Below are 14,674 nucleotides of genomic sequence, written 5' to 3' on the forward strand. Positions count from 1 at the left end.
ATCAAAAGGCAAGACCCAACAGTATGCTACCTTCAGAGAACACATCTAAGCTGTAGGGACAAAATTAGTGAAAGGTTGGAAAACGATTCTTCAAAGCAAATATATGCTGTCTGTGAGAGACCCACCTCAGAACAAATGACACAGATAGACTGAAAGTGAAGGGATGGAAAAAACTATCTCACATAAATGGAAATGAAAAAAAAAAAAGCTTAGGTAGCAATACTTATATCTGCCAAAATAGCCTTTAAAACAAAGGGATAAAGAAGGTCACTCAAGGGAGCAATCTAATAGTAAGATATAACAATTGTAAATAGTTATGAACATAATGTAGGAGCACCTAAATATATAAAGCTGATTTTGATAGACATAAAGGCAATACAAAAAGATCAACAGCAATACAATAGTAGATTTTAATATTCCACTGACATCAATGGATAGATCCTCCAGACAGAAAATTAACAAAGAAACATCAGCTTTAAATGACACAGTAGATCAACTGGATTTGATATCTTCAGAACATTTCACCCTGAAGCAGCAGACTATGCAATCTTTTCAGGTGCTCGTGGTCCTTTTTCTAGGGTATACCACATGATAAGACACAAAACAAGTTTAAATAAATTTAAGAAGATTGAAATCATATCAAGCATATTATACCACAATAGCATGAAACAAGAAATCAACTACAATAGAAAAACTGAAAAACATTCAAACACTTGGAGGCTAAATAGCATGTTATCAAATAACAAATGGGTTAACATTGTAAGGTCAAGGAAGAAATAAAAAATTTCCTTGAAACAAATGAAAATGAACATACAACATGCCAAAATCTATGGAATACAGCAAAAGTAGTTCTGAGAGGGAAGTTCGTATCATTATGGGCATACCTTAAGATGCAATAAAAAGCTCACATAAGCCTGACCAGGCGGTGGCACAGTGGATAGAGCGTTGGACTGGGATGCAGAGGACCCAGGGTTCGAGACCCCAAGGTCACCAGCTTGAGCGCGGGCTCATCTGGTTTGAGCAAAATCCCACTAGCTTGAACCCAAGGTCGCTTGCTCCAGAAAGGGGTTACTTGGTCTGCTAAAGGCCCACGGTTAAGGTACATATAGAAAGCAATCAATGAACAACTAAGGTGTTGCAACGTGCAACGAAAAACTAATGATTGATGCTTCTCATCTCTCTCCATTCCTGTCTGTCTGTCCCTGTCTATCCCTCTCTCTGACTCACTCTCTGTCTCTGTAAAAAATAAAAATTAAAAATAAAAATAAATTAAAAAAAAAAGCTCACATAAACAATCTAACCCTGCACCTAAAAGAACTAGAAAAAGAAAAGAGCTCAGAGGAAGTAGAAGGAAAGATAATAATAAAGACCAGAGTGGAAATGAATAACACAGAAGTTAAAAGAGCAATACAAAAGATCAATGAAATCAACAGCTAGTTCTTTGAAAAGCTAAACAAAATTGACAAACTTTTAACAATACTCATCACAAAAAAAGAGAGAGGACTCAAATAAAATTAGAACTGAAAGCTGGAGAAGTAACAACTGACATCACAGAAATACAAAGGATTGTAAGATTGTACTGTGAAGCCTGACCTGTGGTGGAGCAGTGGATAAAGCATCGACCTGGAAATGCTGAGGTCGCCGGTTCAAAACCCTGGGCTTGCCTGGTCAAGGCACATATGGGAGTTGATGCTTCCAGCTCCTCCCCCTTCTCTCTCTCTGTCTCTCCTCTCTCTCTCTCTCTCTGTCTCTCCCTCTCCTCTCTAAAATGAATAAAAAAAATAAATAAAAATTAAAAAAATTGTACTATGAAGATCTATATGCCAAAAAATTGTGCAAACTAGGTAAAATGGATAAATTCCTAGAAACACACAATCTTCCAACACTGAATCTGGAAGAATCAGAAAACCAGAGCAGACTGATTAAAACAAATGAAAATGAAACAGTTATCAAAAAACTCCCAGCAAACAAAAGTCCTGGACCAGACAGCGTCACAGGCAAATTTTACCAAAGAAGAACTATTCTTTTAAGGGTATTCCAAAAAATTTAAGAGGAGGGAAGACTTCCAAGCTCATTTTATGAGACAAGCATTATAATAATTCCAAAATCAGGTAAAGACATTACAAAGAAAGAAAACTATACGCCAATATCCCTGATGAACATAAGATGCTAAAATTCTCAAAAAAATATTAGTAAACCTGATCCAGCAATACATTAAAAGCATCATATATCTTGCTAACGTGGGACTTATTCTGGGGAGGCAAGGTTGGTACAATATTCACAAATCAATAAATGTGATTCATCACATAAAATGAAGAATAAAATCCACATGATCATGTCAATGGATGAAGAAAGAGATTTGATAAAATATAGAGCCCATAGAGCATCGGCCTGGAGTGCAGGAGTCCCGGGTTCGATTCCCGGCCAGGGCACACAGGAGAGGTGCCCATCTGCTTCTCCACCCCTCCCCCTCTCCTTCCTCTCTGTCTCTCTCTTCCCCTCCCGCAGCCAAGGCTCCATTGAAGCAAAGTTGGCCCGCGCTGAGGATGGCTCTGTGGCCTCTGCCTCAGGCGCTAGAATGGCTTTGGTTGCAACAGAGCAACGCCCCAGATGGGCAAAACATCACCCCCTGGTGGGCGTGCCGGGTAGATCCCGGTCGGGCGCATGCAGGAGTCTGTCTGACTGCCTCCCTGTTTCCAACTTCAGAAAAATACAAAAATAAAAAAATATATAGAGCCCATTTATGATCAAAACTCTCAGCAATGCCTGACCAGGTGGTGGCGCAGTGGATAGAGCGTTGGACTGGGATGCGGAAGGACCCAGGTTCGAGACCCCAGGGTTGCCAGCTTGAGCGCAGGCTCATCTGGCTTGAGCAAAAAAAAAAAAAAAAGCTCACTAGCATGGACCCAAGGTTAATGACTCAAATGGGGGGGTTACTCAGTCTGCTGAAGAGCCCACGGTCATGGCACATATGAGAAAGCAATCAATGAACAACTACAGTGTTGCACGAAAAACTGATGATTGATGCTTCTCATCTCTCTCTGTTCCTGTCTGTCTGTCCCTATCTATCCCTCTATCTGACTCTCTCTCTGTCCCTGTAAAAAAATTTAAAAAATAAAATAAAATAAAAAACTCTCAGCAAAATGGGAATACAGGGAACATACCTCAACATAAGAAAGATCATGTATGATAAACTGGCAGCCATCATCATACTGAATGGCCAAAAACTAAAAGCAATCCCCTTAAGATCAGGAACAAAACAGAGATGTCCCCTTTCACCATGCTTATTTAATATAGTTCTGGAATTCCTAGCCACAGCAATCAGACAAGAATAAGAAATAAAAGGCATTCAAATTGGAAAAGAAGAAGTAAAACTGCCATTATTTGCTGATGACATGATACTGCATATAGAAAACCCTAAAGTCTCAGTTAAAAAACTGCTAGACCTGATAAATGAGTGTGGAAAGGTGGTAGGATATAAAATTAATATTCAGGAATCAGTGGCATTTTTATATACCAACAATAATCTGTCAGAAATAGAAATTAAGGAAACAATTCCCTTCAATATTGCAACAACAAAAAATAAGGTACCTAGGAATAAATTTAACCAAGAAGGTTAAAAGACTCGGAAAATTGTTAAGACATTAGAAAAAGAAATCAAGGAAGATACAAACAAGTGGAAGCATATACCATTTTCATGGATAGAAAGAAATAACATCATTAAAATGTCTATATTACCCAAAGCAATCTATAGAGTCAATGCAATTCCTATTCAAATACCAATGGCATACTTCACAGATCTAGAATAAATATTCCAAAAATTTATATGGAACCAAAAAACCCCCATGAATTGCCTCGGCAATCTTGAAAATGAAGAACAAAGTGGGAAGTATTACACTTCTGATATCATTATACTACAAGACCATTTTTTTGGTTTTGTTTTTTTTTAATTCAGTGAGGGGAGTGGGGAGTGGAGAAAAACAGACTCCTGCAAGTGCCACAACCAGGATCCACCTGGCAAGTCCAGTAGGGGGTGATGTTCTGCCCATCTAGGGCCTTACTCCGTTGCTCAGCAACCGAGCTCTTCTTAGTGCCTGAGGCAGAGGCCATGAAGCCATCCTCAGTGCCCGGGACCAACTTGCTCCAACTGAGCCATGGCTGCAGGAAAGGAAGAGAGAGAGAGAGAGAGAGAGAAAGAGAGAAGGGGGAGGGGTAAAGAAGCAGGTGGAGATGGTCACTTCTGTATGTCCTGACTGGGAATCAAACCCAGGACATCCACACACAGGGCTGACGCTCTACCACTGAGCAACCAGCCATGGTTGTTTTTTTTTATTACGTTTTATTTTTCAGGCATTATACTAGATTTTTTACTATATATCATCTCATTTAATTTACAATAGTCTTTTTATTTATTTTAAAAAAGATTTTATTTATTCATTTTAGGGGGGAGAGGCAGAGAGAGAGAGAGAGAGAGATAGATAGAGAGAAGGGAGGAAGGAACAGGAAGCATCAACTCCCATATGTGTCTTGACCAGGCAAGCCCGGGGTTTCAAACCAGAAACCTCAGTGTTCCAGGCCAACGCTTTATTCACTTTGCCATCACAGGTCAGCCTACAAGGCCACTGTCATCAAAATAGCTTGGTATTGGCATAAGAACAGGCATACAGATCAATGGAACAGGACAGAGAACCCAGAAATAAACCCACACCTTTACAGTGAATTGATATTTGACAAAGGGGGCAAGAGCATATAATGGGGTAAAGACAATCTCTTTAATAAATGGTGTTGGAAAAACTGGACTGGTACATGCAAAAAGTAAAACTAGATCACCAACTCCTACCATTCACAAAAACAAACACAAAATGGATAAAAGATTTAAATATGAGTCATGAAACCATAAAAATCTTGGAAGAAAACATAGGCAGCAAACTTTCTGAAGCTCTCACTGCAGTATTTTTGCCAATATATCTCCAAGGGCAAGTGAAATAAAGGACAAAATAAACAAATGGGACTAAATCAAAATAAAAATTTTGCATAGCAAATGACACCATTAATGAAATAAAAAGATAATCCACAAAATGGGAGAACACATTCACCAATATGTCTGATAAAGGGTTAATAACCAGAATGTATAAAGAACTTCCAAAACTCAACACCAGGAAGGAAAATAATCCAATTAAAAATTGGCAGAAGACCTGAATATACATTTCACCAAAGAGGACATACAGATGGCCAACATACACATGAAAAAAGGCTCAATGTCACTAATAATCAGAAATGCAAATTAAACCCACAATGAGATCATCTCACACCTGTCAGAATGCCTATCATCAATAAATCAAAAACAAGTGTTGGTGAGGATGTGGAGAAAAGGGAACCCTTTGTGAACTGTTGGTCAGAGTGCAAATTGGTTCAGCTACAATGTAAAATAGTTTGGAGGTTCCTTATACAATTATAAATAGAACTACCTTATGATCCACCAATTCTACTCTGGGCATTTATCCGAAGAAATCCAAAACCCTATTTAGAAAAGATATATGCACCCCTATGTTCACTGCAGGATTATTTACCATAACCAAGATATGGAAGTAAACTAAGTGCCCATCAATAGAAGACTGGATACAGAAAATGTGGCATATATATATATATACACACACACACACACACACACACACACTCATAAAAAAGAGTGAAATCTTATCATTTCCAACAATATGGATGGGCCTAGAGCAGGGGACCCCAAACTTTTTACACAGGGGGCCAGTTCACTGTCCCTCAGACCGTTGGAGGGCCGGACTATAAAAAAACTATGAACAAATCCCTATGCACACTACACATATCTTATTTTAAAGTAAAAAAACAAAATGGGAACGAATACAATATTTAAAATAGAGAACAAGTAAAATTTAAATCAACAAACTGACCAGTATTTCAATGGGAACTATGCTCCTCTCACTGACCACCAATGAAAGAGGTGCCCCTTCCGGGTGTGTGACGGGGGGGGGGGGGGGGGGGGGGGGGGGGGGGGGGCGCGCGGGCGGGCTGATAAATGGCCTCAGGGGGCCGCATGCGGCCCAGTTTGGGGACCCTTGGCCTAGAGGCTATAATGCTAAGTGAAATAACTCAGAGAAAGACAAATACCACATGATTTCACTTATATGTGGAATCTATTAAACAAAACAAATGAACAAACAAAACAGAATAGACACAGATATGGAGAATAAACTAATAGTTGCCAGATAGGAGAGTGGTTTGGGGGCTAGATGAAAAAGGTAAAGGAATTAAGAACTATACATTGATAGTTACAAAACAGTCATAAGGACGTAAGTACACCATAGAGAATATAGTTGATATTGTAATGTATAGTGCCAGGTGGGAATTAAACTTATGGGGGTGGGGGATGAGTGATTTTGTAAACTATATAATGTTTAAAACTACTATGCTGTACACTTAAAACTAATATAAAATAATACTGAATGCCACCTGTAATTGAAAAAATAGGTAAAATATAAATACCAAAAAATAAAAATTATGTGCTTTTTAAAACAAAGGGTAATAAAAACTTTTAAGAAAATAAATTAATCTAGTTTCAGTACTCATCTTGCTGTCAAACACGGGTTCCTTTATATCCCAAAGTCATACACTCAACCAACTTTACCTAAAGCTAAAAAAGAGCTACTGAACCTTGAGAGATTGAACTATACTGACGATTTAAAAAATTTTAAATGGCCTAATGAAATGACGCCTTTTAAACACTAGCCACAATTGTTCCCTAAGTTAACAACCAAACATAGCACCAAAAACATGCATACCTGGGACACATTTTATTTATTTATTTTTTAAAGATTTTATTGATTTTCCAGAGAGAAGAGGGTGGGGGGATGAGAAGTTGCTTCACTGTAGCTGTTCATTGGTTGCTTATCCTATGTGTCTTGACCGGGGAAGCCCAGGGTTTCAAACCAGTGACCTCAGCATTCCGGGTCGGCCCTCTATCCACTGCGCCACCACAGGCCAGGCTGGGATATATTTTAATAAAATAACCGAAGCTCTAGTGCTAAATTACATTAAAATTATATGTTTTTCTAAAATAGGCCAATGAGATCACATTTACATTTATCAACAAAAATTACATTTTTAGTCTATGTTTCTGAATATAAATTTAGCAAATGCCTAAAAAACAATGGCTTTTTAAAATTATAATCACTTAACTCAGGTTTATGCTTTTGGATCTTCAACTCTTTAAAAATTGCTTAAGAAGCTTTACTATACCTGAAAATGAAACTAATATATTCAAGTAATTAAAAAAAATGCAATTATTGTGGGTTTGATCCCAGGTCAGAGCACATACAAGAATCAACCAATGATGGATAAGCAGAGCAACAAATCAATGTTTCTCTCTCTGTGTCTCTCCCTTCTCTCTCACTGAAATCAATGAATAAAAATTAAAAGGAAATAAATACAAGTAATTTAACAAAGTAAAGGTTAAAAAAACCACAATACAAATTAACTCCTAAAATTATATTATGGCTTTCCCAGTATAGTACTGAGATTTAAAAAATGAAAATATAGCCCATCTCTCTGACTAAAGAACCAGTTATTACAGTTACTCAAATAGAAAGTAATTTTGTAATTTTTCCCACTTGTTATTCAATATTTCATCCATGATAACTTCTTTCCAATTACGTATTCTGTTCTTTAGCCAAGTGGCTTCAAATTTCCCTGATCCAACATGTTAGTATAAATTGGTTCCATCTAGGGCCCCATTCCCATCTCAAAAGTAAGACAGGAATTACCTGTATTTCTTCTTTCTTTGGTCACAAAAGTCATAAAATCCTTAAGTCAGAGGGACCTCAGAATAAGCTGATTGGTAAAAGGGCTGCTGAAAGAAGAGAGAAAGAAAAAAAGAAGTTCTAGGGGACAGAAAGCCCTGGTTCTGAGAAGGGCAGACTGAAAGTCAGAAGAAACTGAACTCCATCCAGGACAAGCTCTGTTCCTAACAATCATGACCACAAGTAACCCACCTTGGATAGCTTTCCACATTTGTAACATAAAAGGAAAGGACTACAGTAGAACTTGGATCTGTTACTAGGCATCCCTTGAGATCAAGTCAGAGATACAGATTCCTGAGACTTACCATGGAGATTATGGTCTAGCTCAGTAAGGTCGGGGTTGAAGATCACAACCTGTGCAAGGGATTCTGGTGCACAGCCAGGTCTGGGAACAATGACAATGTTTTACATTGACTATGCAAGACTCAATCAATGCTTTTAACTCTGACTTGATGTCTACAGGTACAGAAGCTATCTTAGTCATCTACAAACAAATATCCTCAGAATGGCGAAGTAGAAAGAAGAGTCACTGAAGAGATCTCTATATACTGGGTTTCCCTAGACTGCTTGTTACGTGAGAAAAATAACACCTTTGTTTAAACCATTATTAGTTGTTTGATGCTGAAGTTTCCAAATGACACAGCAATAAAAGAATAGATGATCTCAAATGTACAATTCAGAGCTAATATTCTAAAGTTCTGATTTTAAATTGTCTACTTACCTAGGAAAGAATACTTTTCTACAACAGCCCTGACATATGGCTATCCGGACTTTGATGTACAATCTGAAGAGATCATTCAGAAAACCACAGCTTTACCAATTCCCATTCTTCCCATACATTTTCATTCAGTTCAAGAGCATATTCTGTAACATTCAAATTCACAACCTGAATTAAATGGCCCTGGCTGGTTAGCTCAACATTAGAGCATCAGCCCAGCGTGTGGAAGTCCCAGGTTCAATTCCCGGTTAGGGTACACAGAAGTGACCGTCTGTTTCTTCACCTCTCCTCCATCTCTCTCTCTCTCTCTCTCTCTCTCTCTCTCTCTCTCTCTCTCTCTCCCTCTCTCTCTCTTCTCCTCCCAGCCATGGCTCGAGTGGTTCAGAGCAAAAGTTGGCCCCGGGCACTGAGAATGGCTTCATGGCCTTGAGGCACTGAGATAGCTTTGTTGCTATCTCAGAGCTGGCCCTGCCTGGCAGAGGATCGCCTGGTAGGGGCTTGCTGGGTAGATCCCAGTCAGGGTGCATGTGGAAGGATGCCTCCCCACCTCTCACTTCATTAAAAAAATGAGTATCTCCTATGAAAACCCCACATTAAAGATACTACATGCTTACATTCATAATTTTTAAACAAATAAATTTAACCACATCTTGGTTTAGGAAGGTCACAAAGACTAATCTACACAGATATTCTTCATGCTTCTATCCTCCTCTTCCCCATCCTTTATCCTAAGTTACCAATTTGGAAATAAAAATATCAGCTTTAATGTGTAGGAAACAGACCTTCTGTGAAAGTCTCTAGCAGAAGCTAAGAGAGAAACCAGTGTTGCGTATTGCAGGCCATCATCTCTTCTATAGTAAGTTGAGCTTTGCTGGGATAGTAACTGTCCCAAAGTCAAACTAGTGTGAAAGAATAAAAAAAGGTAGCAGCTAACAAAGCATATCCTCAAATGGACCCTTCCATTAGTCCTATAACTAACTCACAATAAAGACTACTGCAGAAGCATAAAGCATATAAATAAATATTGACTGAGATGCCAATTGTGGTAAGAACACGAAGCCAATGGGTCAGTGGTTAACTGTGACTAGGTTAAGGAGAAGGGTCCAGGGAGATGCTGCAGAATACCACCAGAAATAAAGCAAATTAATTATATAAATGAGCTGATTTCCATTTTTTTTTTTTAACTAGGCAATATCATCTTTAACTTTCATGCAAATAAAAGCCTGACTGGAAATGCACTGATTTTCAGCAATGCTTTAGTGAACTTTTCATTCAACCTACCAGTATTTGTTGGGTTGTTGCTGGCTGTAGTCAGGGAGCTAGCGTGGTTTCGGATGAGATTGTCTTCAGTTGATGGAAGGCCTGAAGCTGACCATGAGAGAGAACTATATCCTGAAAGACTCTGCTGCTGGTGGTATTGTTGTGATGGTGGAGGTGGAAGTGGTGATGGACGGCTGAGAGCAGTATCTTGACCAAAAAATGAATTATCTCTATTTGGCCTGACAGTTGAAGCATTCTGCGAGGTAAAGATTTGTTGCCCATATGGATCACCAGCAGGCAGAGAGGGATATGAAACACTAGGATATGCAGCATTAGAAACAGTTGACACAGCATAGTGACCACAAGTAGAGGGAAATCCCTGAGAAACAGAAGAGTTGGCAGAGTACATGGCTGGACTATTGTAGTGATTCACAAAAGAGGAGTAGGGCTGGGAGGCACTCGTATGCACATGAGATGCTGATGATGTGGCACCTTGGAAATATTCTGGAGCGGAACCCACAATGTTAGGGGCAGGAGGACCTCTGCCGTATATTTGCTGTGCTCCTGGTTGTTGGTTTGTTGTTTTAGGAGTCACCAAATTTTGTGTTGGTACTGTATAGAGACCAGAGTAGTAACTGTCACACTGGCCATCCAATGGCAATGAGGTCATTTTCCCAGGTCCTTGAGAGTAATGTCCTGAGGGAACACTACAGTTTTGAGGATACAATCCATACCCAGATGAAACTTGCATTTGATTCTGTGCTGGACCTGAAAAAGAAAAGCAAATATTTACAGGGATGAGTAAGGAGACAACTAATTTTTTATTTTTTAATATATTTTAAGACTCTATTTATTTTGCCTGACCAGGCGGTGGCTCAGTGGATAGAGCGTTGGACTGGGATGCCGAGGACCCAGGTTCGAGATCCCGAGGTTGCCAGCTGGAGCGCGGGCTCACTTGGTTTGAGCAAAAGCTCACCAGCTTGGACCCAAGGTCGCTGGCTTGAGCAAGGGATTACTCAGTCTGCTGAAGGTCCATGGTCAAGGCACATAGGAGAAGGCAATCAATAAATAACTAAGGTGTCACAATGTGCAAAGAAAAACTAATGATTGATGCTTCTCATCTCTCCGTTCCTGTCTGTCTGTCCCTGTCTATCCCTCTCTCTGTCTCTGTAAAAGAAAAAAAAAAAGACTTTATTCATTTTAGACAGAAGAAAGAGAGAGAGAAGGGGGGAGGAGCTGGAAGCATCAACTCCCATATGTGCCTTGACCAGGCAAGCCCAGGGTTTCGAACCAGCAACCTCAGCGTTACAGGAAGACATTTTATCTTCTGTGCCACCACATGTCAGGCCTTTATTTTATTAATGTATTTTTAAACACTTTATTCATTTTAGAGACAAATTTTTTTAGCACGAGAGACAGAGAGAGGGACAGATAGGAAGGAAGGGAGAGAGATGAGAAGCATATCAGTTTTTCGTTGTAGCACCTTCGTTGTTCATTGATTGTGTTCTCATATGTGCCTTGATGGTGGGAGCGGGGGGGGGGGCCTACAGCAGAGCAAGTGACCCCTTGCTCAAGCTAGTGACCTTGGACTCAAGTCAGCAACCTTGGACTTCAAGCGAGCGACCTTTGGGCTCAAGCCAGTGACTCCACACTCAAGCTGGTGAGCCCAAGGTCAAGCCGGATGAGCCTGCGCTCCAGCTGGATGAGCTCACGCTCAAGTGGGCAACCTCGGGGTTTCAAACCTGGGTCTTCTGCGTCCCAGTCAGATGCTCTATCCACTGTGCCACCATCTGGTCAGGCTAGAAACAACTAATTTTTAATGATGGTTCCCATCTAAACGTTGCTTAATTAATTTACTTCTCCATAATCACAAATTGTTACAAAAGATATATATTGTTATAGACCCACTGTGGTAGCTAGTCTGCAAGATAGCCTCTCATGATCCCTACCTCCTGGTAATCACACCCTCCCACAATGTATCAGAATTGCTTTGTGTGACCAATAGCATACAGCAAAGGTAATGATATGTCACTTCCAACATTTACCTAGCCTTGGGTTTTGGCTCTCTCTTTCTTATTAGAACAAACCTGCCAAATTGTGAAGATACTACAGAGAAACCATGCAGTGTGAGGAACTACTCTCTGGCCAATAGCAAAGAGAAACTGAGGCCTGCCAACAATCACATGAATGACCTTGGAAGCTAATCCATCTTACCTAGCAGTCCTGAGGAATCTACAGTCCTTGGTGACAGCTTGACTACACAATTTCATACCAGAACCACCCAGCCAGGCCATTACCAAGTTCATTTCCCTCAAAAACTATGATATTAAATATTTGTTGTTTTAAGTTACTATGTTTTGGAGTATTTAAAAATTATTTTATCTATTGATTTTAGAAAAAGAAATAAACACTGATTTGTTGTTGAACTTATTTATGCATTCATTGGTTGATTCTTACGTATGTGCCCTGATCGGAGGATCAAACCAGCAATCCTGGTGTATTGGAGCAACACTCTAACCAACTGAGCCACCTGGCCAGAGTTGTTTGGAGGTATTTTGTTACATAGCTATTGATAATTAACATACCCAGCATGTAAGAAATTTGAATATTTTTATTAGCGTAAAAAAAAAACAACTCTAGGCCCTGGCCGGTTGGCTCAGCGGTAGAGCGTCAGCCTGGCGTGCGGGGGACCCGGGTTCGATTCCCGGCCAGGGCACATAGGAGAAGCGCCCATTTGCTTCTCCATCCCCCCCTCCTTCCTCTCTGTCTCTCTCTTCCCCTCCCGCAGCCAAGGCTCCATTGGAGCAAAGATGGCCCGGGCACGCTGGGATGGCTCCTTGGTCTCTGCCCCAGGTGCTAGAGTGGCTCTGGTCGCGGCAGAGCGACGCCCCGGAGGGGCAGAGCATCGCCCCCTGGTGGGCGTGCCAGGTGAATCCCCGTCGGGCGCATGCGGGAGTCTGTCTGACTGTCTCTCCCCGTTTCCAGCTTCAGAAAAAATACAAACAACAACAACAACAAACAAACAAAAAAAACCCTCTATAAAAGTAACAATATACCTAGTGTAAAATAAATTCAAACAACAAAGACTATAAAGTGAAAAAAGGCCAAGTCCTCCAGTTCTGAAGCTTGCTTTATTAACTTAATTTTTCCTATCACTCTGTTAGCATAAATAAATTTTCATTATTCTTCTAAAAATCTGTATCATATTTCATGCCCTGGCCACATTTGTCTGTGGATAAAGCATCAACCGGGTATACTGGGTTACAGGTTCAATCCCTGGTCATTGCATATACAAGAAGCAATCAATGTGTACACAACTAAATGGAACAACTAAGTTAAACAAGCTGAGGCTTCTCTTTTTAAAAATCAATAAATAATAAAAAAAAAAAACAGTAGGACCACATCAGAGAAGTAGTTCTTTTAAAAAAAATCTACATAATATTTCATTACAGAGACACTACATTATTTACTGCCCCCTTCCCCATTGATGGATATTTATTTCAGGGAGTGAACCAATTTATATTTATGAGGTCAACTGTCAACTTCTGTGATGAATCTATAGGATAAATTCTTAGAAGTGAAACTGGAGTTTCAAAGGGCTTGAGTTCTCTTTTTCTTTTTAAATTTTCAAAAAATTGATTTTAGAGAGAAAGAGGAAGGGAGAGAAAGGGAGACAAGAACATCAATCTGTTTCTGTATGTGCCCTGACTGGGGATCAAACCCATAACTTCTGCACTTCTGGAGGACGCTTTAACCGACAGAACTGTCCAGTCAGGGCCAAAGGGCTTGTGTTTTTAAAATTGACCATTACAGTATTGCCAAATATCTCTCCAAAAATATTAATTTGACCTCCCATCAATAATTTTTCTTTTTTTCTTTAGCAAGAGACAGAGATAGAGAAAACTGCAGACAGGGGCAGACAGGGACAGACAGACTGGAAAGAAGAAATGAGAAGCATCAGTTCTTCACTGTAGCACCTTTGTTGTTCATTGATTGATTTCTCATATGTGCCCTGACCAAGGGGCTACAGCCAGCCAGTGACCCTTGCTCAAGCCAGCACCCTTGGGCTCAAACCAGCGACCATGGGGTCATGTCTATGATCCCACGCTCAAGCCAGTAACATTAAGGTTTTGGATCTGGGTCCTGTGCGTCCAGGACGACAATCTATCCACTGCACCACCACCTGATCAGGCTTCCATCAATAATGTTTAAGAATGTCTCATCTTCCCAACATTGAGTGGCATTTTAGTCTTTGCCAATCTCATACGTGAAAAACATTTTAATCTGCAGTACTTTATTTTTTTTTTAATTATTTATTTTTTTTGTATTTTTCTGAAGCTGGAAATGCGGAGAGACAGTCAGACAGGCTCCCGCATGCGCCCGACCGGGATCCACTCGGCACGCCCACCAGGGGCAACGCTCTGCCCACCAGGGGGCGATGCTCTGCCCCTCCGAAGCGTCGCTCTGCCGCGACCAGAGCCACTCTAGAGCCTGGGGCAGAGGCCAAGGAACCATCCCCAGCGCCCGGGCCATCTTTGCTCCAATGGAGCCTTGGCTGCGGGAGGGGAAGAGAGAGACAGAGAGGAAGGAGGGGGCGGGGGTGGAGAAGCAAATGGGCGCTTCTATGTGCCCTGGCCTGGAATCGAACCCGGGTCCCCCGCACGCCAGGCTGACGCTCTACCTCTGAGCCAACTGGCCAGGGCCAATATGCAGTACTTTAAATGATGCTGGAAATCTTTTCAAATATTTCTTAGCAATTTGGGCGTCTTCCTCTGCTATTTGCCCTTTTCCACAGGCTTGTGTTTTACTTAATGATTTAGAAATGGTTTTGTATATTAAGAAATTTAAGCTTATATTAATACTTTTC

General features: G+C 40.5%; 1 protein-coding gene across 4 annotated transcripts in view; it reads right to left on the reverse strand.

Moving 5' to 3' along the window:
* Positions 1-14,674, reverse strand: part of SEC24B (SEC24 homolog B, COPII coat complex component) — a 111,934-nt gene that overhangs the window by 71,260 nt on the left and 26,000 nt on the right. For all 4 annotated transcript variants that reach the window (XM_066279809.1, XM_066279807.1, XM_066279806.1 and 1 more), the window contains exon 2: positions 9,829-10,575. In XM_066279809.1, the coding sequence (XP_066135906.1) occupies positions 9,829-10,575 (747 nt within the window). The remainder of the gene's footprint in view (positions 1-9,828; positions 10,576-14,674) is intronic.

Source organism: Saccopteryx bilineata, chromosome 5 (assembly GCF_036850765.1).
Source record: "Saccopteryx bilineata isolate mSacBil1 chromosome 5, mSacBil1_pri_phased_curated, whole genome shotgun sequence".
In the NCBI taxonomy this organism is placed as follows: Eukaryota; Metazoa; Chordata; class Mammalia; order Chiroptera; family Emballonuridae; genus Saccopteryx; species Saccopteryx bilineata.